The 27,225-nt window shown below is 46.9% G+C and overlaps 1 protein-coding gene across 36 annotated transcripts in view; it reads left to right on the top strand.

Moving 5' to 3' along the window:
- Svil (supervillin) overlaps window positions 1–27,225 on the top strand; it is a 208,478-nt gene that overhangs the window by 158,630 nt on the left and 22,623 nt on the right. For 16 of the 36 annotated variants that reach the window (XM_076572497.1, XM_076572493.1, XM_076572496.1 and 13 more), the window contains 14 exons: window positions 291–414; window positions 5,199–5,246; window positions 6,296–6,373; window positions 12,959–13,106; window positions 15,098–15,187; window positions 15,272–15,358; window positions 17,335–17,512; window positions 19,319–19,491; window positions 20,695–20,769; window positions 21,060–21,215; window positions 22,721–22,857; window positions 23,568–23,715; window positions 23,832–23,977; window positions 26,200–26,375. In XM_076572497.1, the coding sequence (XP_076428612.1) occupies window positions 291–414; window positions 5,199–5,246; window positions 6,296–6,373; window positions 12,959–13,106; window positions 15,098–15,187; window positions 15,272–15,358; window positions 17,335–17,512; window positions 19,319–19,491; window positions 20,695–20,769; window positions 21,060–21,215; window positions 22,721–22,857; window positions 23,568–23,715; window positions 23,832–23,977; window positions 26,200–26,375 (1,764 nt within the window). The remainder of the gene's footprint in view (window positions 1–290; window positions 415–5,198; window positions 5,247–6,295; window positions 6,374–12,958; window positions 13,107–15,097; window positions 15,188–15,271; window positions 15,359–17,334; window positions 17,513–19,318; window positions 19,492–20,694; window positions 20,770–21,059; window positions 21,216–22,720; window positions 22,858–23,567; window positions 23,716–23,831; window positions 23,978–26,199; window positions 26,376–27,225) is intronic. The other 20 variants (XM_076572515.1, XM_076572490.1, XM_076572492.1 and 17 more) reach the window with 5 other exon arrangements.

The following is a 27,225-nucleotide window of genomic DNA, read 5'->3' as shown; positions in this document are numbered from 1 at the left end:
GCGTTCATCGTTAAGTGTTAGTTCACCCAGTGGCCAGAAGGGGTCACTAGAAGACAGTTCACTGGGGAGAGTTCTTTTCCTCTCTTCCCCAGCTCTCAGCACCAGGGCAAGAGGAAAGTAGAGCTGTATGTTTCCTTACTGGGATGATGGAGCATCTTTTATCGGACAAGTCTGTTTTCAGCTTTTCTTTCCAACCAACTAAAACATCTTTAGAATCGTCTTGGAAAAGAGGTTCTTGTAGGTTCTGAGAGTGTGGTGCTGAATTCTCCGTCGGTGTCTCTTCCTTCCAGGCTGGCACTGTTGAAGAAGAGTGGCGAGGAGGACTGGAAGAACAGACTGATTCGGAAGCAGGAATATGGCAAAGCCAGCAGCAGCCTGCACATCCAGGAGGTAGAGCAGTCCCTGAAGAAGAAGGTACCGTGTCCGCCTCACTCATGCCACACTTGTGTGTCTTGGGAATAAGTGTACATGGCTTTAATGACCCCTGCTCTGCAGATCACTGGCGCTTCCTTGCCTTTAGGAGACACGGTTTGTCACAAAGCTGCTAAAACTGACCATGAAGTCAAGGCTTGAGGCCAAGGATTGGTACCAGCACCACACGGTTGCCTCAGCAAGCAAGTGCCTCAGTTTCCAAATGTGTTCCCAGTTAGATCTTAAGTGAAGTCTGGTGTTAGAATGTGATTAAAGTCTTTCAAATGGGACAACAGCTCACCACAGTTTATAAGCTACACATCAAACATGGACCTAAATTTCTTATGCAGAGATTTAAGACCTAATTATGAAAACTGAGAGCCTAATTGTGGTCCATGAGGACTGGCTGCCTCATCTTAAGCCTGTGTCATGATGATGAGGTACGGCTTTTGTTGAGGACCTATATATGAATTTCAGTTAAATTAGTTTGCATGCGCAAGCATTTCCTATGTGGGCGTATCGATGACTTTTTGAATCACAAATGTAGTGAGCGTCAGCCTTGGCCAGGTACCCCATGCTTCAGCCGTGATGCCCTTGCCCACTGACTCCGAGAACACAAGTGTGCTTGCTGGCTGAGGCAGAGTGACTCACCTGAGTCACACCCAACTACCCAGCTTCCAGAATCTTCTAAAGTGTTCAGATAGAAAACACACACACACACACACACACGCACGCACGCACGCACGCACGCACGCACGCACGCACATGCACATGCACACGCACACACATGCACACTAAGGTTCAACTAGAGGATCGTGGGGGCCACTAAGAGAGCCATCTGAATGAAGCCAGGTATGCTGGCTTGTGCCTATTCAGTGATTTCACAGGTCGAATCAGATGAATTATTTGGGCCCCAGAAATTTGAGAGTAGCCAAGGCAGCATAGTAAAAGCCCATCTTACAAATAAACAAGAAAATAAACAAAGAAACAAACAAGTAAATAAATAGTAATGGCATTGAGAAAAATTCTGAATGTGGCCTCTGCATATTAAAAACATACATGAAAATGAGTGTGCCCACAGGATAGTGGAGTGAGGTCCCAGAACACACAACACAGTACTTCTGTGTCCACACAGGTGCTACTGGAATGGCAATTGGAGTTCTCTTTTTTGAGACATATATGTTGTTAAAAGTAAAGACGGAGGACATTTAGTTCTCAGGTATAAAATATATTTGGATTATTTAGTTTGAGATAGGGTGATGAAGATGATCCCAAAAGACATATCATTGTCAGCCATTTATAGTGGCTTTAACTATACCTACATATTAAACATATATGTAAAATTGAGATTTCAAGGTTTAAAAAAAAAAAAAACAGGTCCCCCAAATAATTTATTCCCTGGGCCACAACTTTGTTTAAAGAATCTTAGGGCTGGGATGTGGCTCAGTGGTCAGGCAGTTGGCCTAGTATGTACTAGGCCCTGTGTTCCACCCCAAACACCACAGAAAGAGAATCTTGAAGTGATTGATCCAAAAATGACTTCAGCATATGCTTGCTCGGCAGAGCTATTAACTGCACATGACGTCACTTCCCGGTGCGGTCACTTTGAAAGTTTTCACCCACAGTTAGGTGAAGACAAAAACAAAGCCCAGAGTGAGACGGCTTTTCCTTGGACAGTGCAGAAGTTCATCATCTCCTTAGGAGAGTGAGGGCTCCTGTTATTTCCAGAACGTGTGGGTAGAAGATGGGTCCGAACTGCCCAGACAAATGTCCTTATAGGTGAGAGACTCAGGCTGCCCCCGCACCCACTCTTGGGATAGAAAACCAGGTGCTGGAAAGAGCAGAACTCTAGGCACAGGCTGCACCAGGGTGTGCAGAGCCACCTTGGGCTCACTCGGCTTCTGCAGCCATGGGGAACTCACTGTCCCCAGGCTCCTCGGTGGCCCAGTTCACTTTGGACTAGACAATAAGCTCTTTGAAGTTAAAATAAGCCAGTCTATTTCGGTCCCGCGTCCTTCACATGGGGAAGTCTCAAGTTCAGTGAAGGTCAAGTCGTTTGCCTCTGACAAGTCGTGGGTTTATTTTTTCCCCAGGGTTACCAGTCTACCTAAGTCCACTATTGCACTGTGCTCAGATGATGTAGGCAAAGTGTCTTACATCTGGCGTTTCTTGAGATGCCCACCTAGGCATGCTTGAAAAGTTACTCCAGGGCCTGTCTGAGTGCCACCCTGGAGAAGGGAAGGAGTTGCTGGTGAGGTGCACATGCAGACAAGAGCCTGGTCCTTAAGCTAGATTAGACTTGCCCGTGGGTGGCTGGAGAAGGGCAGGTGCTGCCAACCATCCATTCTTACACCCAGGCACAAAACAGCTGGAACCCCAGCTTCTGAATCCCTCAAACAGCACACGTTTGTGTTACCGAACATTTTCTCGGTCATGGTATTTGGTGCACAGACACGGGTTTCAGCTGTGTGGATATAGAAGAGGCGGACATGAGGGAGGTCTCAGTAAGCCATGCCCATCTCTCCTGTGAAGATCCATGCAGTCCTGGCCAGGAAGCATGTCGGGGAGGGCGTGTGGGGAATTTAAGTGTTCCAGCAGCCACCTTAAGAAAAGAACATACCCCAGCATGGTGACACATACCTACAGTCCCAGCCCTTCCACTCTGGAGGCTGCGACAGAAGGCTTGCTTTGAGTTCAAGACTAACCTAAGCTCCATAGTGAGTTTCAGGCCAGCTTTGACTACAGAGTGAGACACTGTTTCAGAAAAAAAAAAAAGAAAGAAAGAAAGAAAGAAAGAAAGAAAGAAAGAAAGAAAGAAAGAAAGAAAGAAAGAAAGAAAGAAAGAAAGAAAGAAAGAAAGAAAGAAAGAAAGAAAGAAAGAAAATTAGGGGCTGGGGAGTTGGCACAGTCAGTAACATGCTTGTCTCCTAAGCACGAGGACCTGATTATGGATCCACAGCACTCATATAAAAGGCAGGTCTGGTGAGTGCTTGTCACGCCATCACACCTGCTGGCCAGCTAGTCTAGAAATCATCAAGCTTCGGGTTCAGTGATTGACACTGTCTGAAAAGGTGGAAAACGCTGGAGAAAGACACGCAGCATTGACCTCTGGCCTCTGTATGTGCACACATGTGCATGTATACACACACACACACACACACACACACCACAGAAATAAAGTAAATTTCCATTTCTATTAATGCCATATTGATAATTTAAAACTTTGAGAATCTAGTGAGACCGTAGAAAAGACACTAGCGGGGGGGGGGGGGGGGGGGGGGGACACGGCGGGTGGCTCAGTGGTTAAGAGCACTGGCTACTCTTCCAGAGGATCCAGATTCAATTCCCAGCACCCACACAAGGGTTCACAACTGCCTGAAACTCTAGTTCCAGGAGATATGACATCGTTTTCTGGCTTCCGTGGGCACCAGGCATGTGCTTGGTGCCCAGACATGCATGTAGCCAAAACACCCATATGCACAAAAAAAAAAAAAAAAAAAAAAAAAGACACTAGGGGATGGGATGAGCATAGTGGCAGATACTTATAATTCTAGCACTCAGGAGACTGAGACAGGGGGATTTCTGTGTGTTCGAGGCCAGCCTAGGCTACCTAGTAAGTTTCAGGACAGCACAGGCTACAGAATGTTCCCTATGTCAAAGCAACAACAACAAAATTAATAAATGCCTCAAAAATCTGTATCCATTTTCTCTGTCAAAGGAGTTGTCCCCAAAGAAGAGAAATCGGGGTGCTCTCACCCATGTCTCATTTGGGGTCCCGTGTGATAGTATGGTCTCCTTTGGGTTCATGAATAGCTTTGAAGGAAGTAAGAATTTTCCTTTTTGTTCTCAGATTTCAGTCCCAGGGAGCAGTTGCTCGCTTTCTAATTATATTCCTCAAATATCAAGATTAATGAATTGACTCTTAAGAGCGCTGATTATCCCCCGGCTTGCCTCCCTTCCCATGGAAGTCACTCAGACTCCCATCTCCCCTCTCCCTCACTACCCTCCATGCCTGCTTCCTGGACTTGAGTTAGTGCAGGTCAGGGCGAGCAGACAAACATCTGGGCTTCTGGATATGGCATTTGCACCTAGTGATAAGGATCCAAAAACCACTAGGTGGTGGCACGGACTAGGTCCACACTTCAAGGGACATGTGCACTTGAGCAGGATTTGTTTCCATGTCCATCGAGAGAAAGGAAAACAGAACAAAGTCTTGAGGAAGTGGCCTTCCAGATATCTTCTTCCTAGAAAATGACAGTTCTTTATTTTCCCCAACTCACTACATCCCAGCCCTGCCTGGGCCTAGTCAGCATTGCAGCATGTAAGGTGGATCCCATGTCCTTTTGAAGACAGCCATCCAGTGTCTGGGACTTTGTCCATGAAATAAAACCCACTGTGTGTGTGTGTGAGTCCCAGGTGGGGGTGGGGCAGCCTTTCTGCTTCTGCTCTAATGAGGTCAGTTCAGGTTGAGATCTCAGATATCACCAAAAAAGGTCCTGAAAATCCAAGGAAGCAACCCCTTCCACATTCGTGCTGGAACTGTCTGCCATAGCTGAGGAGAAAGCAGATCTATGGGGGGGATCAGTAAGATAAGCAAGCTGTTGGATGTCTGCTCACGGGTGTCGTCCTGCCCCTGGGGAATGAGATTGCTTGCTGTTCACCGCACTGGAATGTGAGCGTGCGCATGCTTTTGACTGACTGAACCCAGGCACAGAGTGATGGTGACACCCCAACATACTCTGCTCCTCCAGTCCTCTACAATGTCTCCTGTTTGTTTTAACCTATAGGAAGAAGGAGGATTTACAGATGATAATGCCATTTCTAATCTGCTTTGGGTAAGCCTGACTCTAACACAGGTGTCTTTCTGTAACCAAACATGGTGGGTTCCCCCGATGGGTGCAAAGCCTGGATACACAGCCAGGAGACAGAAGAGCAGAGAGAGAACACTACAGAGAACCCTCAGAGCCATGGCTTTGAAAAGGAAAGCCCAGGATTTTTATGGGAAACTCAAATATTTATATGTCTATATGTATATTTGTGTGTATATATAGTATAGGAAAACTTGTCACATACAGAGGGAGGCTGACACATTCCTGAGCATCCTGAGCATGCTTATGGTCTTATGTAGCATTTTTTAATGGTATAGGAGCACTTCAGGTAAGTGCAGGTCATCTGAACAGTGTCACAGTGACTATAATTTTGTCTGGCTCCTTGTGAAGTTCTCCGGAAACCTTATCTGAAACAAGAAAAACAAACAAACAAACCCAGCTTTGAAGGAGTAATGCTTCATAGTCACTTAGACGGGCAGAGGCTCGCTCTGCTCACCCAAGCATAGGTGACTGACCCTACGGCAGTTAACATGTCTTCCAGTTTCATAGCATCTATGGTACCCAGTGCCTTCTCTGCTCGGTTTTGTTTTGTTTTTGTATTCCTAGGCAACATACAGCTTTCATCCAGTGCGGAAGCTGATCCTGTGTCCTTAAACTATTTTTAAGTCATATTATGAAAATGCCATAAAGAAAGTAATCATTTATGTATTAAATGTTTTGATAGTTAATACATAAATGTATTCAAACTGTTGGCAAAAGGCCCAGATCTCATCTCTAACTAAAGATACATATATACTTATATTGCAGGAATCTGCCATGAACTTATTAATTACTGCACCACCCTGCCTCAGGTGCACGGGCTGGGCTGTGTGGGGTGTGTGCCATTCTGACACTCAAAGGAAGGGTGTTCTGAGAAAGAACCAAAATTGCAATGAGAACATTAACTCTGCTAGAAAATTCATAGTTTGCCTCTCTTCTCCCCAGCTCACTCCCCCCCTCCCACATGCCAGTCCATCTTCCAGTCTTACCTCTAATCCTCTTGCTTTGCCCTATAGGAACCTGTATTTGCTTCTACTTATTCTCCTGCTATGCCTGCTGCCCATAAATACCTGTCTTTTGTATCTGTTAACCAGGTGAGGAAAAGCCTATAAGCCTCATTGCAATTTCTTAGTGGTAGAGAAGGCTTCATTTGGGAAAGAAGCAATTCTTTTGTGGCATTTCATTTGTGTGTGGAGAAAAAAAAGGGGGGGGGAGATTGTGTGTATCTGAGTGTGATTGTGTGTGTGTTTAACTTTTTCATATTTTTCAAAGTGGGTCAATCCACACACCCCATCCTTCACTCCAAAATTTTAGGTGGATTCAGTAGTGTGAATTCCCCTCGAGGTCGTGAAACTCTGGTATAAGGAGGAGGTTCACTTTTCCTATCTCTAGCCTTTCCGTCCTAAGGCAGAAGCCCAGAAAACATGAGAGTTAACTATTGGTCCAGCTTGTACAGTGCTTTCCTGCCCCGCTCACTGTTGGTGGAAACTCTGCCTGATCCACATTGTCTGCCACTGTACAGCATCCATCCCCAGACCATCCTTCCCAGCCACCTGCTTTTGATCAACCGCTGATCTTACTGTTTCTGTGGAGCTGGAAACAGGTAGTTTCCCTTGCCCTGTGCCTTTTTGTACCCTGAGAGCTTGTTTCTCTTCAGTGCTGGGCAATCTTCATGTGTCTGAATGGACGAGGCTTATTTAGGCATTCACCCACTCGATGGTTGCTTTCATGTTTGGCAATAGTGAGCAAAGCAGCTATAAACAAAATTGCACATGCAGTGTTTTGTTAAGACACAAGCTTTAGGATGTGATCGTGGAATCCTACAGTAACAGCATGCTTGGTTTCGTAAGAAACTCCCAGCTGGCTTTCACAGTGGCTGTATCATTTCACACTCCTCCCACATCCAATGAAGAGTCCTGTCGCTCAACATCTATACCAGCATTTAATGTCAGTGTCTTAGATTTTGGCCATTCCAAGAGATATATCATAGGGTCTCATTTTAATATGTAAGTTTCTCATAGTGTTTCACATCGAATGTATTGTCATGTGCTTATTTTCTATGCATATATCTTCTTTGGTAGTGTATCTATGCAGATGGCTGGTCAATTTGGTTCCCAATTGTTGAGTTTTAAAAGCCCTTTGTGTATCTTGGATGGCAGTCCTGTATTAACTATGTTTTACAAACATTTCCCCCCATCCTGTGGTTTGTCTTCTCATTCTTCTGACAGGCTCTTTCATAGAACAGTTTATTAATCTCAGTAAAGTCCAGCTTGCCAACTAGTTATTTCATGAATCACGCCTTTGGTATTCTACCAAAAAAATAATTATACCCAGACTGGGAAATCTAGCATGCATGAGGCCATAGGTTTGATCTCAGTAGTGGGGCCAGCCAGGGTGTGTGTTTGTGTGTGTGATTAAGTTCATGTCTAGATTTTTCTCCTATTATCTTTTAGAAGTTTTATAGTTTTGCCTTTCACCTATAAGTCTATGAACCACTTGAAGTTAGTTTTTGTGGATTTTATATGATCTAATCTAGGTGTGATTTTGTTTTGCATATAAGCAAGCACACACATATTCCAGCACACGACTTCTTAAGAATGTTCTTCTCAGCATTGGATTGCCTTGATTTCTTTCCTCCTCAACGTTCAGTCAGGTGGAGGTATGGGGTCAGATGTAGGTGTGGGGGTCAGGAGGAGGTATGCGGGTCAGGTGGAGATGTGGGGGTCAGGTGGAGGCGTGGGGGTCAGGTGGAGGCGTGGGGGTCAGATGTAGGTGTGGGGGTCAGGAGGAGGTATGCGGGTCAGGTGGAGATGTGGGGGTCAGGTGGAGGTGTGGGGGTCAGGTGGATGTGTAGGGGTCAGGTGGAGGTGTGGGGGTCAGGAGGAGGTATGCGGGTCAGGTGGAGATGTGGGGGTCAGGTGGATGTGTGGGGGTCAGGTGGATGTGTGGGGGTCAGGTGGATGTGTGGGGGTCAGGTGGAGGCGTGGGGGTCAGGTGGAGGTGTGGGGGTCAGGTGGAAGCGTGGGGGTCAGGTGGATGTGTGGGGGTCAGGTGGAGGCGTGGGGGTCAGGTGGATGTGTGGGGGTCAGGTGGAGATGTGGGGGTCAGGTGGAGGCGTGGGGGTCAGGTGGAGGTGTGGGGGTCAGGTGGAGGTGTGCGGGTCAGGTGGAGGTGTGGGGGTCAGGTGGAGGCATGGGGGTCAGGAGGAGGTATTCGGGTAAGGTGAAGATGTGGGGGTCAGGTGGAGGTGTGGGAGTCAGGTGGAGGTGTGGGGTCAGGTGGAGGTGTAGGGTCAGATGGAGGTATGCGGGTCAGGTGGAGGTGTGGGATTCAGGAGGAGGTATGCGGGTCAGGTGGATGTGTGGGGGTCAGGTGGATGTGTGGGGGTCAGGTGGATGTGTGGGGGTCAGGTGGAGATGTGGGGGTCAGTTGGATGTGTGGGGGTCAGGTGGAGGCGTGGGGGTCAGGTGGAGGTGTGGGGGTCAGGTGGAAGCGTGGGGGTCAGGTGGATGTGTGGGGGTCAGGTGGAGGCGTGCGGGTCAGGTGGAGGCGTGCGGGTCAGGTGGAGGCGTGGGGGTCAGGTGGAGGTGTGCGGGTCAGGTGGAGACGTGGGGGTCAGGTGGAGACGTGGGGGTCAGGTGGAGGTGTGGGGGTCAGGTGGAGGCGTGGTGGTCAGGTGGAGGCGTGGGGGTCAGGTGGATGTGTGGGGGTCAGGTGGAGGCGTGGGGGTCAGGTGGAGACGTGGGGGTCAGGTGGAGACGTGGGGGTCAGGTGGAGGTGTGGGGGTCAGGTGGAGGCGTGGTGGTCAGGTGGAGGCGTGGGGGTCAGGTGGATGTGTGGGGGTCAGGTGGAGGCGTGGGGGTCAGGTGGAGGTGTGGGGGTCAGGTGGAAGCGTGGGGGTCAGGTGGATGTGTGGGGGTCAGGTGGAGGCGTGGGGGTCAGGTGGATGTGTGGGGGTCAGGTGGAGATGTGGGGGTCAGGTGGAGGCGTGGGGGTCAGGTGGAGGTGTGGGGGTCAGGTGGAGGTGTGGGGTCAGGTGGAGATGTGGGGTCAGGTGGAGGCGTGGGATTCAGGAGGAGGTATGCAGGTCAGGTGGAGATGTGGGGGTCAGGTGGAGATGTGGGGGTCAGGTGGATGTGTGGGGGTCAGGTGGATGTATGGGGGTCAGGTGGATGTGTGGGGGTCAGGTGGAGGTGTGGGGGTCAGGTGGAGGTGTGGGGGTCAGGTGGAGGCGTGGGGGTCAGGTGGAGGTGTGGGGGTCAGGTGGAGGCGTGGGGGTCAGGTGGAGGTGTGGGGGTCAGGTGGAGGCGTGGGGGTCAAGTGGAGGCGTGGGGGTCAGGTGGAGGTGTGCGTTCTGCGCTTTCCATCCTTTTCTGTTGACATAGTCAATGCCTTGCTATCCCGATTCCTGCAGCTTTATGAATCTTAAAGTTGAGCCTGCCGCCTTCACTCCCCTTCCTGTGGCCTGCCCTCAGGCTTTCCCTTCTCTGTAGGGATTCAAGTTCAGGATAAGTTTGTCTGTTTTTAAAAGATCCTGCTGGGATTTTTTACTGGGACTACATTGGATTTAATAGATCATCACATTGGTGAGAACTGAGTTAAACATCTATCCATGAACATGAGATATCTCCTCATGAATTTTTTAGGTTAAAAGAAAAATAACATTTATCAAAAGCAATTTATGTTTTATGACCTCAAACTTTAGAACATCTAAAACAATGTATTTTTACTTCTTAACAGTTTGCCCACATAAATAAATATGTGTTAACTTGACTATGGTTTATCAGTGGTCAGTGGCCAGCTGAGTCCTTTGCTTTGCTCCAGCTGTGGTGGTGTCTTCATGTTTCATGATACAAGAGAACAGGGAAGGGAACAGTGCATTTGAACAGTGCACAGGTTCTGTGAGGCACACACATCCTCTGCTTCCTGGCCTGCTGTGTAGAATGAATGAGGTGTTATTCTACCTGTCATCCTTCAGAAGCCCCCAGCTGGCTATAGGACCAGGCTGAAATCACTTTAAGTTCTAGGCACAAAGCTTCTTCACCATTCTCTCTCTTGACACTGCGAACATGGATTTAAATCTTTGTTCAGGGGAAAGCAAAGCTACATTCTTTACCATTACACAGAATTTCGTGGTTTGACCTTATCTCTATTACTTAGCATATTCTTCTATCATTTCTGCTATTTTACCTTACATTTATTCAGCGTACGGTAAAAACTTAAAAGCCAGATTATAATAGTTCTTCCTATGAAACTTGCTAACTGTGGAGGAATTTTGCCTTTTAATTGGCTAAAGTCCTAATGATACCTGAGCTGCGCTCTCCTGTCCTATCTCATCCCTGTGGGTGAAATGTGGAGGTTTGCTATGATTTCCCAGGAGCTTAGGGAAAAACAAGGCGATCTGAGCATCCTGCTGACCTGGAAACTGACTGTCCCGATGTGTCTGCTCATCCTCCTTTCTTCCCAGCTGTTTCTCTTTTCCCTACACGCTGCCCCCACATCCTTTCTCATTCCCTCTGCTTCTCTCCCATAGTGATGGCATCTGTATTTGAAAGGAGGACTTAGAGATGAGGTAGGTCTTCCCTCTCTCTCACTATTCCAGGCTCCTAAGCATCCATCTGCTAACCCCAGGACATGAGACAGAACTTAACAGAATTAAACAACAAAAGAAAATTTTAGAAAGAAAAGCAAGACAATAATGAAGTTTCAAACTGAAAAAAGAAAGGAACAAAGGCAGTTGGTTGGGTTTTGTTTTGTTTTGTTTTTTTGTTTTTTCATACTTTGAGAGGTTTCATACCTTAGGGTAGATTTTAAAGGTTTTTCAGGGAGTACACAAGGGCATATTCATTACTCCTTCCAGAGCCTCAGAAGGTCAAGGCATGTGAACTAGGGGTTCCCAAGCTGAACATGACAACTAACCAAGTTATATAGAAATTTCCAGCAAAAGAAAAGCTTCTATGTTTAATACTTGCATTTGGAAGGAAATAAAAAAAAATTCCTTCTAGAAGCTTTGGGCTGAGTTGCTTCATCTCAGGGCTCAGATCGCTCATCTTTTAGGAAGGCATTTTAGGTGTTTCGAGGACAGCCACATTGTTGGTTCAAGCATTTTTCTGAGTCATTAACTGCACCGCATTATCACACCCTGCTCTTTGGAGAGACCATGAACTCACCATAGAGAAAGGAACCAATTGTAAAGTATTTCTGGAAATACTTTTAGCCAGATGCTCTATTGGTTTAATTTAACTTTACTCTGGACATTGCATTTGCAAGCACACTTGATTCTCTCAGACTTCATTGCATCTTTCTGTCATGACGACCCCATAGTTTATTTAGTAAAATTACTAACTCAAGCCTTCTTTGGAATTAGGGTCATCTTGTCAGTTCTGAGTGAAAGGTTTTTAAATGTTCTTGCTTTTGTTTTTAATTGTTGGTAACTTTCATACTAGCAACAGTTAAGAGTTCTAGAGAAGTTTCCATAAGAGGCGGGATACTCCCCTATACCCTCTCCCTGACCCTCCGATTCCTGAGATTCACTCTTCTTGCCTCTACCTCTCTCCTAGTCCTTTCTCCCATGTTATGGGTGACTGTGTGAGTATGTGTCTGTGTCTCTGTGACTGTCCTTATGTGTTCGACTGTATGTGTGGTTGGATATATGAGTGTGTGTGTGTGTGTGTGTGTGTGTGTGTGTGTGTGAGTGTGTGACTGTGTTTGTGCGTGTGACTATGTATGAATGTGTATGCATATGTGTATCTGTGTTTGTGGCTGTGTATAAGGATGTGTTTGACTTAATGTGTCTAATTTTACCTTTCCTTCCCAAACCATGCACAAGAAGTTTGAGTAATATGGAGACCTGCTCCATTTAGTACTTAAATATGAACTTCCTATAGTCAAGGGTGTTTTCCCCCATGCCCATGATATGGTGATGCAGTGGTCAAGACAAGAGACTCAATGTTGGCATCATGTGTACCAAACCCACATCTGTATTTAAACTGTGTCAATTGTCTCCAATAATAGCCTTACTAAGCCCACCCCTGGACCCATACTAGGATCATGCATTGTGCTTAGCTGTCATGTGTTGGTACAAGATCTTCACCTCTTCCAATTACTAAGGATGTCAGAATCACGTCTGGCCATGAAGGCATACTAAAGAATCATGTGCAAGGAGTTCATTGATTAGATGATGGGGAAGCTGACATTTGTCAATAAAATCACCCATTAGAGACTCAAATGCTGAGAACCGTTGTTCTCTGTGTAGGTTATGTCTACCACAAAGTAAATCACGGCTGTTAGATCTGTTGTTATCTGGAGCCTTCCTTCTCTTAGGCTCCCCTGGCTACCTAACTCCCCAGGTGACATTACTACTGAGCCAGAGGCCCACCCAGTCCTGGGGAATCTTGTGATTCACATTCCTTCTAACCGGCTTCCTTACTTCGCCATCACTCATACTCTTGGGGAGCTGACTTAGATGAAATGTTCTTGACTAACCATGTCCTTTGTGAGCACGTAGGGGTAAGCTTTCCTCATTAACTCATCCAGGCCTCAGGAGACAGGTCAAACATGGCAGCTTTCTTTCTTTACCTGTTCCCCCACACACACACACTGGGGAAATGCTGCCAGGTTGAAGTGGACACCTCTGTGATTTCTCCTCTTATTTTCTCTTCTGTGCATTTTGTCCACAGCGGGTCACAGAAAGTCGAGAGAGCCAGATGACGATCGAGGAGAGGAAACACCTCATCACTGTGCGAGAGGAAGCGTGGAAGACGAAGGGCAGAGGGGCCGCCAACGACTCCACCCAGTTCACCGTGGCAGGAAGAATGGTGAAGAAAGGTCAGAGCCCGAGTGTGTGTGTGTGTGTGTGTGTGTGTGTGTGTGTGTGTGTGTGTGTGTCAGTGCATGCACATGTGTAGGCACACACATCAGGGCACACTTATCCATGGAGGTAGAATGGCACATGACAACCTGGTAGGAATGGGGGAAAGCCCTGGTCTTTACACATTACGCTGCACTGGTGTTGAGTAAATAGGTTTTGATGGTTGTGTGAAGTATTTCCGCTGCGGACTCTGCAGCCGCTGCCCTTCAGTTTAGGACGCCTGATTCAATCTGTCACTAGTTCGGAACTTGCCTGTTTAGAAATTGAGTACAATTGTAGGTTTCACAAGCACTTGCAGCTCTGCCACAAAAAAATGAAAGAAAGATAGAAATAATTTTAACCAATTATTCCCCACAATTCCTTTTAAATTGTTTCCATCTTCTCGTGGCCTGACGTACATCTAGACATGCCTCCCCACCAACGCACCACCACCAAGTAAGCTTTTGGTAATAAAGGCATTTTAGCATGAAGGAGTCCCTCTGGTCCCTTGCAGGTCACTTCTTATGTCCCTCTGGCTCTAGCTTTGTAAGATGCAGCTTACAGAAGTCAACTTGCAGGCGTGTTGTGACAGATGTCCAAGATGCTCTGAATTCCAGGGAGGAGGGATGCCCTGCAGATCAGTTAGTGTACCAGGACTCTAGAACTGCTTCGAGGCAGGGACCTGAGTGCTGAGTCACATGCATTAGTAGTCTCCAGAGAGTCTGGGGGAGTTTGGGGCTTTAATTCATGTCCTATGGGATATGGTTAAGTGTTAGGGTTCCTACATCATCCATATTCATGTGATTTCATTTCTCAAGCTATTATCTAAAAGCAGACTTCCTAGTTAATGGAATAAATGTATTCACATGTATTTAGTCTTTGGGTTCTGCCATCTACTTGATAAGGTCAGCATTTTTTCTCTTCAAACCTTCCGTTCTGAACAGAGCCTAACTCATTCCATGGCATGCATTCTAGAGATGCTTGCAGAAGGGAGGGGGAGAGGCAGGCAAACCTTGGAGGGTAATTTCCTTGATTCTTATTGGAAGAAGCCTTTGAAACAAATGTGTTAACCTTGGGATCATCCAAAGACAACAGAAGATCATTTACTCTCAGAGGATGTGACAGGACCTGGCTTTTCTTCATGGGAACATGGAACTGTTTAGTCAGGTGTAATCTTCAGCCCAGCCCGCCCCCCACACCTCTTCCCCTCTCCTCCTCCCATTAACAAGAAGCAGGGGTCTGGGCTCATATTGATTAAAGGCAGCTGGAATTGAAAGTGAACCAGAGCCCAAGTCTCCAGCTGCTGGCTCCAACTTGTATCCTTATGGCAATTTGCTTAGTTTTTATTTTATTTTACCGTCTCATCTGAAGAGACCTAACTGGACTCTTCCCACCAGAACCATACCCTTGTTCCCTGGCCCACACTGACATCAGGGGACACACATATTCTGGTTTGGATATGGAGTAGTCTATCCCACAGTGAATGTCTTCATTCTTATTTTTCTGCACAAGCCATGGGTTTTCTCATTGTTTATAAGTCTGGGGGATAATAATTTTCCACCTAGGACAAGGCAGCTTACGCCTAACTTCCTCTGTGGGAGATGGTACACATTTGCTTTTTCTTCTGTGGCCCCTGCCACCACCCCCCCCCAAAAAAAAAGGCCTTCAAAACTTCACTTGTTCCAATGTATCCTAGGAGCCATGTACACTCTCAGTCTGTTTACATGCTGTGGATATGTTTCCCCTTGTCTTCACTGTTCATTTTGGAATACCAGTTTGGCAGCTGCATAGTTCATAGGACTAGAAAAATCATAGATATGGCTGCATTTGGCCTGACAGCCATGGTGGCTAACCTGTGCATACTTGTGTATATGCTCATACTGTTGGGACCTGTGCAGATTCACTGGGTTCTGTGAATTTCTAAAATTAATCTTTAAGATGCTAAATGTTGCTTTTGTATGTTCTGTAGGTCTGGCATCACCCACAGCCATAACTCCAGTCTCATCCCCTCTCTGCAGCAAATCAAGGGGCACCACCCCAGTTTCCAAACCCCTGGAAGGTACGTCACCCTGTCCATAGTGCTGTGAGCATCTGCACAGGGAAGCCCCAGATACTTGCTCACTCATGGTTTCTACTTGTTTAGATATTGAAGCCAGGCCAGATATGCAGCTGGAGTCGGACCTGAAGTTGGACAGGCTGGAAACCTTTCTAAGGAGGTTGAACAACAAAGGTACATGCCAGAAGGCAGAGGAGAGGTTCAGCTTGTATTACTACAGTACACCGTGGTCTCTGCTTTCAATGAATGACAAAGAAAACCTTAAAAACCCTGACACCATGCTGCTCTCTCAGAACCTCCAAGTCCCGATTTCAACTTCTTAACTTTGGGTTTTCTGTTTGTTTGTTTGTTTGTTTTTCTGTGGTTGTTTTTGTTATTACTGTTGTTTTGTTTTTTGAAACAAAGTCTCATGTAGACTAGGCTAGCCTTGAACTTACTACGTAGCCACAGATAACCTGGAACTCCCAATCCTCCTCCCAGGTGCTAGCATGAGGGGCATATACGGCCATCGTGGGCTCTCCAAATCCTGCTTCGGATGGCTTTCTCTCCTCAGTCACGTTTCTCCTTTGGAGTATACTTTTAGCAGTTTGTGCACATGTGTGCGCGCACGTACACACACACACACACACACACACACACACACACACACACACACACACACTCTACTGTTGTCCTTCAAAAAAAACGAAATTGTAGTTAGTACTAATTAAAGTTCAAACTCTGATCCACTCCACAATATCCTGAATTTGGGACACCCAATAGTGCACTTGTTACTGACTCCAAACCCTTGCGATTTCATCCAATCCAAGTATAACTCAGTGATTTTGCCTTTACACTGGAAAGCAGTTACTGTACAAATACAAAATCAACGTACTCTTGGGCGAGCTTTGAGTTGTAGGCACCATTTCTGTTAAGGCAAATGGTATTTGTTCTTATAATCCCAAATAATTTCTAAAAGAAAATTCTAGTTAAAAAAACATAACAAAACAAAACAATGCAATGAACATTTTAATGTAATAGTGTCACAAAAGGCGGGATGCAGAAATAACCTTTTCTCTCTTGATAAAACATATCTGGTCATCAAGTGCCAGGTACTAGGAGCCCCTACTGCTGACAGTGACCCCTAAAGGCTGCAAGTTACACAAACACTGAAAGCCAGAACTGTTAAGGGCGTAATACAGTAGCTAATCTGACTGGGTAAGGTGTATCAACAATGAAATCTACTACACCATTATCTTAGTTGGGATTTTTATGGCAGTGATAAATACCATGACCAAAAGCAACTTGGAGAGAACAGTGTTTTCTTTTATCTCACAGCTCGTAGTCCCTCCTCCAGGGAAGTCAGAATAAGAACTCAAGTAGGGCTGGAACCTGACGGTAAAGGTCATGGAGGAGTGCTGCTACCATCATGCTCCTCACGGCGTGCTCAGCCTGCTTTCTCATAGCACCCAGGACCACCAGCCTGGGGGTCGGACCACCCGTAATGGGCTGAAGCCTCCCATGTTAATCACAAATCAAGAAAATGTCCCACAGGCTTGCCCACAGGCCACTCTAGTGGGGGCATTTTCTCAATTGATACTCTCTTTTCCCAAATGACTCCAGCCCGTATAAAGTTGACATAAAACTAGCCAACAGAATGGAATAACAGTGATTTATCCCATGGTCGGCAGGCAGTGGCCATGACCTCCCCAGCATTCCACCCGCTCTTGGAAATAAAGTTTTATTGGAACACAGCTATGTCCTTTCGTTGACCTGCTGTCTATAGCCACGTTTGCACTGTAACAGTAGGATTGAGGAAGTGCTTCATAAGCTAAGTGATCTCCCCAAAGAAATCCCAAATGCTTCCTAGTCCTTTGCAGAAAAAGTTTGCAGAACCCTAATATGGAACAAGACCAAGGTTAGTTTACCCCCTGGTAGAAATGGATCAAGTTCAGAAATGCTCGCGTTCTTGTGTAGGCAAGGTCAGCCTGCTCCCTGTTCCGACCATTACCGCATAGCATAGGTGGGGGATGGGGGATGGGGGTAGGCAGAGAGGGGACTTTTCCCCACTCTGGGAACTTAGAGAGGGACATGACGTTTAAAGCAGTGCAGGATAGGTCACAGTAGTTGTTTCTCTAAAGCTCATGGTGTCTTCGCTCCGTTATTGGTAGTTGCCGGGATGCAGGAAACGGTTCTCACCGTCACTGGGAAATCTGTCAAGGAGGTGATGAAGTTGGATGATGATGAAACCTTTGCCAAATTCTACCGCAGCGTGGATCACAATATACCTAGAAGCCCTGTGGAGCTGGAGGAGGACTTTGATGTCATTTTTGACCCGTACGCTCCCAAGTGAGTTAAGAGTGGCTTCCTTCACAGGCTCCCCAATTCCTGCCAGCAGAAACTTCCGCCCGTAGTCAGATGGGTGTTTGCTCTATAGTCAGATGCCCATTTCCTCCGGGCAGAGGGAGCACATGTGACTGTCCTGCCGTACTCACAGGTCTACTGTGTGTGCCCTGGATGTTTGTGCAGTCTTGAGAGGTGTGCCTGGCTTTCCCATCACTCCAGCATTGCATGTTTTATAGTATTGCCATTTAGTAGATGCCCACAACTGCCCCACTGGGCACCACTGAAGTCACTCATAACTGGATATTTGGATAATATGAGCTCAGGTTAGCACAACTAATTAGAAAAGTAGGAGCCAAGGTTCCTTTGCTTCCAGCGATGTGTAAAATATAAAACCATGCCCATGGATTTTCTCAGAGGCACCCAAAGGTTTTTAAAAGTAATCATGTGTTAGGATTCCATCCATGGCAGATACCAGAAAAGTACATGTATCAAACTGAGATCAGAAAAAAAACAAAACAAAACAACAACAACAAAAAAAAACATTGGGGAGGAATTTAGCTCAAACTCAGGTGTGCACTGACTGAGTGTACAGAGAACAGCATGGACTTTCGAGGCTCTTTCCATACGCTGGCTTCTGTCTTCGTCAGACTGCTACCACAAGGAAAGAGGTGTCCACTTCTAGCACCAAATAGGCTACTCGGTCAACATAGAGTGGTCAGATTCACTTCCAACTAGATCTTCAAAGTCCAGATTTGGTCTTCACTGTTCCAGCTTGGGTCTGAAGATTATCCTAAAACCATTCATATAGTCCAAGGGACAGATGATGCCTATCAACCAGGGAGGTCAGAGGGGCCCCCAGAGGAAGCCCCATAAGACGTCACCAGAAGTAGAGGCACCTGTTCTAAGCAAATTGCACACAGCCACCCACTGCATGTCTCTGCTTTTCCCTGGGCAATTTTTAGAGCAACTGTGTCTTCCAAGGGTGTGTTTATTCATGATAAAAGTTTCCATAAACTACTCCTGGTCTGACGTACTGCTTTGGATATTTCATTCTGTTCAGTTCACCTTCTCCCCATCCAACTGTTGGTGCTGAAATTGTTATATATAATTGTGATACATAATAATTTAAACAAACGTGTATTTGTGCTCACACGCTCAGTGGTGGTATACGAAGAATGCTTCCTGGCAGAGACCTAAGCATTTGACAGGTGGATGTCGCCACAGGAGTCTGTTGGAAGGTCAGATCACTGATACACTACCTCCCCAGGCTGGTCTACCCAGACTTGGGACAGTCTCGGGGACCAGATTTGATTCTGAAGGCCTATTTTATCTCAGTATATTCTTCACAAGTGCAGTTAATTTCCCCGGGGAGCTGGTAGGTTGAGTTAATACTAGCTGTGGAGGGAACAGCGAAGCTGTGTGTGAAGAAAACATGTAGTATGGGGCAAAGAGGATTCAGTGGAGGTGCCGTGGCCATCTAGCGGGTCTCTGAGAACTTGCTGGTAACAGCAGCATCAGCTGTGGTATGCAGACAGTCTTGGGCTCCCCAACCAGAAAAACCAGCCAACAGTGGACTGAACTGTCCTATACCACTGGACCCTCTCTAGACAGAGACCAAGGGCACAAATGGACAAGGCATCATCAACTCAGTAAGCTCAGATCTCCCTTTACCTCCAAGATGTGACTACATCACGGCAGGAGTAGTGAGATGAAATCCGGAAGTAAAAATAGCGGAGTGTATTGTCCCAGGTCCAAGACCTACAAAGGTAAGGTGATGATAGTCTGAACCACATCTGCTCTGCCCTGCAGGCTGACATCTTCCGTGGCGGAACATAAGCGTTCGGTTAGGCCCAAGCGCCGGGTCCAGGCTTCCAAGAACCCTCTCAAACTGCTAGCAGCAAGAGATGATCTCCTTCAGGAATACACGGAGCAAAGGCTAAACGTTGCCTTCATGGAGTCCAAGCGGATGAAAGTGGAAAAGAGTGAGTGGGAGGACCCTGCTTCTGGGTCTGAGCCCTGCTTCCCTGTTATTTCCTTTTGATCCGCCTTGCGGGGGCAGTGGGTGTTCAGAGATCATTCATTAGCAAAAGCGAATTCACACCTGCACATGTCTGCCTGCCTCGAATTTAAAGGTTCCTCACTAAAGTGCTGTTTAAATGATGCCCTTTTGCTGAGTTGGGTCTTGAGATGGAAGGAGATGTGTGTTTCTGGATTTGGGAATTCCGCCACTTTTCAACTGTGGAAAAACCCAAACACAGCAATTCTCTGCTTAATTTTATTCAGGAGTGTCTTGGGAGATCTCCTGTGGAAATCCAAATTCAATCCTTTCCTCGCCTCAGCATTTTAAAACAGTGCTTTCTGGTTGTTCTGAGAGAGGTCCTGGGTGCTTGGATCTAGTGAGATGGGCTAGGGTGGGGGACTTGGAATGGACTCTGGAATGGAGAGTGGGGTTGGTCTCTGACTGCACCTGACCCTGAGCTACACATCTGACTTTACCTGGCCCAGAACGTGGGTTCCACTACTGTCAAACAGTGATCCTCGAGCTGGGTGGTCATAGTGCACACCTTTAATCCCAACACTCAGGAGGCAGAGGCAGGTGGATCTCTGTGAGTTCAAGGCCAGCCTGGGCTACTGTGTGAGTTCCAGGAAAGGGGCAAAGCTACACAGAGAAACCCTGTCTCGAAAAACAAAAACAAAAAACAAAAAAAACAATGATCCTCCTCATGACAGTCATAGCAGCCATCATCTTGATATTTAAATATTTATTTTTTGCTATAATCTTTCTTTTCCTGTAGCATTCATAAACTAATTTGCCAATTTTGGTTTTTGTTTTTTTTTTAAGTATTTAGTGGTAGTGCATGCTTACAGTCCCAGCAAACAGCATTAGTGTTTTGTTCTCAGTGTTAGAGTCTGGTCCTAGCCAAAATCACTGACTGACTTTTGCCCCAGTAGTAAGATTTTTAAAACAAAGAGTTAGGAAGACATAAAGGTTTATTAGCACAATTTTCACATATCTCTCCACCACCTCCACTTCTGTGGGTCTCAGGCTTGGCTCGTGCTGGCTATTGGTCCACACTGAAAACCCAGCGTCTTGTGACTACAGTCTTAGGTCTGAGGGCAAGGGACCTGAAGATACCATGTAATTGATCACATTGATCACAAAATGAACTGAATCACCCCTACAGGCTGTCACCTGGGTACCTGTGAAGACTTGGTGAGAGATGACTACCACGGGAAATCAGTCCCAGCATCTCTAAGGGGTTAGGACTTTTGAGCACTGTTGGTAAAATTGGATGGAGTGAGTCTCGCATCTGACGTGAAGCTGGGGAGGTGGTTCTGGTCCATGTCACTGGCTTGGCCTCCTGCAGGGTGACAAGGGCTGTGACACTTATCAGCAGCAGCTGACGCTTTCCGTGTGCATTTAATTCTGTGCACAATGATTAAGCATTGCATGGTACGGCTCCTGGGAGTCCTGTGGGTTAGGAGTCACCTACGATTGCAAACCTTGACTTTCCACTGAGCGTCCCCCCCTCCCCCCCTCCCTTCCCAGTGTCATCCAATTCCAACTTCTCAGAGGTGACTCTGGCAGGCCTGGCCAGCAGGGAGAACTTCAGCAGCATCAACCTGCGGAGTGTCAACCTGATGGAACAGAACTCCAACAACAGCGCCGTGCCCTACAAGAAGCTCATGTTGCTGCAGATTAAAGGTATGCTTCCTGGTGGTCTAGAGGAACTGTGGAAGCCTGGGGTTCCTGTCTGGTCATAGTAGGACTCCTGGCTGAATCCACTGTTGCCTGTGAGGGGAGGGCAGGCACTCTGTCTGAGTCTCCCTTGTTAGGTGCTACGCGCTGCCTCCCTCACTGTGGCATCACAGACTCCGTAAGGCCAGGAATATTCTGCCCACTGGAGCTCTGAGAGTGTGTGAATGTGGACGCAGGAGCTGGACTCAGTTCTTTACCCTTCCAGAGTCTCAGCTTTTGTTTCTGCTCTGTCCCGATAGCCCTTACCCCAACACCGCCATGCACTTTACCAAATGTGTCTGAAGTCTCTAGCATGGGTCTATGCCCCCTTCCCAGTTCTCCCTCCTAGGATAAGCCATGATCCATGCCAGCCAGAGTAAGGAAGCAAATCCCCGGGGAAGGAATCAGGGGAATGCAGGAGTAAATGAGCCTCACCCATCCCCAGGTTCCACTCTCCTGACCTTCTTGTCTATAATACATGAGACTTGGAAGGGCAGCAGGAAGCTAGGGCTCTAAGGGGAGGGGGGGCAGCTTTACTCCTAGAGGTGGCCTCTGTAGCTGGATCATCAAGAGAAGGCTGGATGGAGTAGCTTCTGCCTCTACCAAGGGTTCTGGAGTATTTTCTGCAAACCCATTTCCTCATGTGTTTAAGAGAGGAGGGTGGGGAGATGACTCGGTGGGTAAGAGTGATTCTTATACAAGCATGAGAACCTGTGGGTGTATGTGCCTGTAGCCCCAGAATTGTAGGGCAGGGACAGGCAGATCCCTAGAGCTCACCAGCCAGCCAGTCTAGGTAAAATGGGAAGTTCAGGTTCAATCTCAAGCGAAGAAAGTGCCTAGAGTCCTCCTCTGATCCGCACACATCCGTGCACGGGTACACACACCTGCACACACTTGTGCACACAACACACACAGAAGACAGCTGAGGGGCTCTGGTGTGGAAATGACACTAGGTGTGCAATCACAGAGGGCTCCAGCTCCGTGGACCTCTTAGCAGAGGCTGAGAGCGGCACAAGGCGGTGCTTCCCTCCTAAGTGACCCCATCCAGTGGCTGCGAGTCACGGGGTAGGGCCTGTGTAAGGAGAGCCTGGGAGGAGGAGGCATGCCTCACCCTACAGCACAGCTAGGCGTGAAGCACAGGAAGCAGGCTGCGTGGAGAAAAGGCAGCAGGAATGTGAAAGAGAGAGCAGGGTGTCCCTGCCGCCCTCCCAAGACGGCCTCACTGCATCCACAGATAGGCTAAAACCCAAGGCTTTGAGGCCGCTCCTAAGAAGCACGGAGACTTTAGGGCAAGCACTCACCAGCAACATCGACTGATGTTGCTCTCATGTGGCCCATCCTAACCTCCGCGTCCTGCCAGTCCTGGGAATTCAGACTGGTAGAGTCTTTAGCAGGGGGGTCTGTAGCAGAGATGTGTCCATCACGGACGTCTGCGGGCATGGTGGAAACAGAACGCTGGGGCTTGTCCGCAGGTAGAAGACATGTGCAGACCAGGTTGGTGGAGCCTCGGGCCTCGTCACTCAGCAGCGGGGACTGCTTCCTTCTGCTCTCCCCCCAGTACTGCTTCCTGTGGGTGGGAGAGTTCTCAAACGTCATCGAGAAGGCAAAGGTAGGCGACCGAACGACAAGACGCTTCTACCGCTGTGTCCTTTATCCAACAATGAGGGGTTCTCCTAGCTGGCCCATGCCAAGGCTCTCAGAAGCCTCGTGTTTCATTCAAGCAGAAGGGGGCAGGTAGTGTTCCCTTTGCCAGCATCTCTGAAGAAGCTTCCATGAGGTACTGAAGTGAAGGTCTGTGACCTGCATCTCAAATTGGAAAGCCCTGAGTCTGAGCTGACTCCTGGGTGACCAACACATCTGCGAAGTGCCAGTGTGGCTCCTTCATGGGTGTATGTGCCTGTAACCCCAGAACTGTGGGGCTGAGACAGACAGATTCCTAGAGCTTACAGCCAGCCAGTCTAGATAAAATGGCAAGTTCAGGTTCAATCTCAAGGGAAGAAAGTAATTAGAGTCTTCCTGACCCCCACATATCCATGCATGTGTACACACACCTGCACACACTTGGGGGAAGCCCCAGACTAGGGACAGTGTCTAAAGCCCATGAGTTATCAGTTGAATCTCATATACTGAGCATTATTGCTCCAAAGACTTGATGCATCTACTCCTCCAATTACACTTTCTCAGCTTACACAACCAACGTCCACCACCCTGTGCCCAACTCTAGCCATGCATTCATTCTCCACTGATGGCTGTGTGTGTCCTTTTGTGCAGACCACACTGGTTTTGCCTCCTAACTCATTGTGTCCCTCTCTTTTCCAGGCATCTGAACTTGCAACATTAATTCAAACAAAGAGGGAGCTTGGATGTAGAGCTACATACATCCAGACCATTGAGGAAGGAATTAACACACATACTCACGCAGCCAAAGACTTCTGGAAGCTCCTGGGTGGCCAGACCAGCTACCAGTGTAAGAGCTAGCCATATTTCAAAGTGAGGAGGCTTGAACATCCTGTCTCCTGGCCCCCTCCCTTAACTGGTCCCTTCAGGGACAACTATTTTCTAATGTCCTGTCTCACCCCAAAGCTGCCGGAGACCCAAAGGAAGATGAACTGTACGAGACAGCCATCATAGAGACGAACTGTGTCTACCGCCTGACCGACGACAAGCTCGTCCCTGATGATGACTACTGGGGGAAGATTCCGAAGTGCTCCCTTCTGCAGTCCAAAGAGGTACCAACTCCAAGGATACAGTGCTCAGGGATGACCTGGGCAGAGAGTTCTGGCTGGTTCCATACTGACTATCAAACATGGCACTTGCTAAAGGATTTGCTATTTCAAACCATTACCACTATCTACAATACTAACAAAGTTCAGAATATTTTTCAAAAGTGTCATGGATCATTGGAGGCTTTTATATTTTATATAAAATATGAATATTATCCTCATGTCTTAAGGTATATAGAGATTAAAATAAATTTTAGTTAGTACTAAAGTTTCAGGAATAATTACTGTGAGTATATATAATTACATATAATTTATATATAGTTAATATAATTTACAGATTTGTCAAGTATTTTTTTGTGTGCACCGCAGTAAATATTTATTAACTACATGTATTTCCAGTGTCATTAACCATTCTAATTGCTGAAAAGAAAGGGGAAGACACACAAGGCCCTTAACCTCCACTAGGTAGAAACATATTAGAAAGAATTCAGGGCCAGCACAACAGCTCCATGAGTAAAGGCACTTGCTGCCAAGCCTGGAGACTTGTTCAGTTCCCGGGTCCAACATGGTAGGCAGAAGGAACCAACTCCCTTGAGTTATCTTCTGACTTCCCGTGTGTGCACATGAACACACAACAAACAAATGCCCAAATACATAAACAGCGTTCTTTTCAAAAGTCACAGGATTTTCTTTTTTTAATTTTATTTTTATTTGTATGGGTGTGTTGCTTTTATGTATGCATGTATAAAACATGCGTGCAGGGCCCACAGAGGCCAGGGAGGGCATGAGATTTTCTGGGATTGAGTCACCATGTGGTACTGGGAACTGAACCTGGATCCTCTTGAAGAGCAGTATATGCTCTTCACCAATGAGCCACCTATTCAGCCCCATGTTTTCTTTTCTTGACCCTTCTAGCCACTCTGTATTTTGATTAGAGAGCTTGTTCATCTACATTTCACACACATACACCAAGTAACTGTAATTTTAAAACTTTTAGTAAATACAAAGAATGTAACCCCTAGAGCTTACAGGATAAGTGAAATAAGTCAGGCACGGAGAAAAAATTATTGTGTGATCTCACCTGTATGTGGAATCTTCCCTGAAAAGGGGGGCCCAGGGATAAAACAAAGTCAAGTATGCAGAGACAGAAAAGAGAATAAAAGCTACCAAGGCCAGGCCTGGGGAATAAAAGGCACCCAGGGCGGAGGGCGGAGGGCGCGGAGGGCAGAGGGCAGGAGCAGCAAGTGTGGGGGACAGCGTGGGCCTAGGTATCTGATACTCAATGTGCAGCTACAGTCAGTCAACTGTTGCTGCTGGAAACCCCTGCAAAACGTGGAGATTTCACTGCTCTTGCCACTCGGACGACAGGAAACAGAAGTGAGCAGCAGCATAAGGCGATGGCTGTGTCAGCTACCGCACCGGAACAGTTACCTTACTGCCTGTCTGTATCCCAGAGCATCCCACTGTACACGCTATAGACACACTCAATATATAATAACGTATTTTAATAATAAAGAGAGGAAAACTCATCCAAAGCTAGACTGAGGACATGGTGTATATGGACATTTAAATGGGCACAAAAGTCACAGAAAAAAAGAAATAATGAACTGTAATTTTAGGAAGAAAATGAAATGGAGCCTAGTTGAGAATTAAAACAGAGCTGGGGGGGGGGGGATGTTGGCGCACGCCTTTAATCCCAGCACTCGGGAGGCAGAGCCAGGAGGATCTCTGTGAGTTGGAGGCCAGCCTGGTCTACAGAGCGAAATCCAGGATAGGCACCAAAATATATATGGAGAAACCCTGTCTTGAAAAACAAAGAAACAAAAACAAAAAAAAAACAGAATTTTGAGTGCTGGAAATGAAGGTATGAATAGAGGAATAACAAGGAGCATCCGTTCATTCATCCATTCAACAAACGCTTAGCAATAAGCCCCCATTATATGAATGGTATGACTTCTGCCCCTCGAGGTCTTAGAACTGCACATAGGAGAGACAGTGTCGGCTTCTCAGCACCTGCCATGTGTGTGATAAGCTGTGTATGTTGAATGAATGAATGAGGGAGGGAGGGGAGGAGGGAGGGAGGGAGAGGAGGGGACACAGACAGGGGAATCCTTACTCTGGATTAAAAGCTTTGGGTGGTGTGACTTCAGCAGTGTGACTTCATCACCAGGGACCGAGCCCTGGAATCTGCCCTTGCAGTTCACGCATGCTTTTTGTGCGGTTTCCAGGTCCTGGTGTTTGACTTTGGAAGTGAAGTTTACGTGTGGCACGGGAAGGAAGTCACGTTAGCACAGCGGAAAATAGCATTCCAGCTGGCTAAGCACCTCTGGAACGGAGCCTTTGACTACGAGAATTGTGACATCAACCCTCTGGACCCTGGAGAGTGCAACCCGCTCATTCCCAGGTACCGCTGCTGCCCACGTGGGTCTGGTGCAGGCCTGCTTGTCCCACAGGCATCCATCATTCCTCCTCACACAGAGGCTGTGGATTTAGTAAATGCTTACATGCTGCCGACCGTGGGAGGTCGCACAACAAACCTTCCCTTACTTCTGGAAGGCTTACTGACAGAATATGAAGGTTGTAGCTTTAGGAAGGACCCCTGCCCCACCCTGGCTTCTCAGTGCTGTTGTGATCATTAAGAGCCTCCTAGGGTTTCCATCTCCCTACCCTGGGCCCTGGGCACTTTGTGTGGCTGTCTCGTGTCTTCTGGGGTGGAAGAAGGAAGGAGAAGGACACTGTATTAAAAGAATAATTGTACTATTTTAACGTTCACTACAGTGTACTAGACCTTTAAAAACTATTTGGGGGAAATCATCAGAGCAGGCACAAACTCTAAAAAAAATATGAGTGTGAATAAAAATAGTATTCCTACATTAATGATTTTTAACTATCATACCCTCCAAATTGTTTTAACACTGTGTGTGTCATGTGCTAAGGTGGAGGACATGAAAGAGCATAGCACAATGTGCAGATTCTGAATTCCCTGCATAGTTTCTCCCTTTAAAGTCCAGTCACTGGCTTTCTTAATATTTGGTTTCAATATTTAAAAGCCAGACCTGTAATCCCAGCACTCGAGAAACTGAGGCACAAGGATCATTCATGAGATTAAGCCCATCCTGGGCTACATGAATCCCAGGCCAACCTGAGTTAGAGTGAGAAAGACCCTGTCTGAAAAAAGGCAAGAAAAACAACAAAAATGAAGTATTATATCTGTGTATTGAAAACCCTTAAATCTTTAAGCAAATGCTCATTCA

Source organism: Peromyscus maniculatus, chromosome 5 (assembly GCF_049852395.1).
Source record: "Peromyscus maniculatus bairdii isolate BWxNUB_F1_BW_parent chromosome 5, HU_Pman_BW_mat_3.1, whole genome shotgun sequence".
Taxonomy (NCBI): Eukaryota; Metazoa; Chordata; class Mammalia; order Rodentia; family Cricetidae; genus Peromyscus; species Peromyscus maniculatus.
The sequence above is the reverse complement of the archived record's forward strand: the minus strand, read 5'-3'. Positions and strand labels throughout refer to the sequence as shown.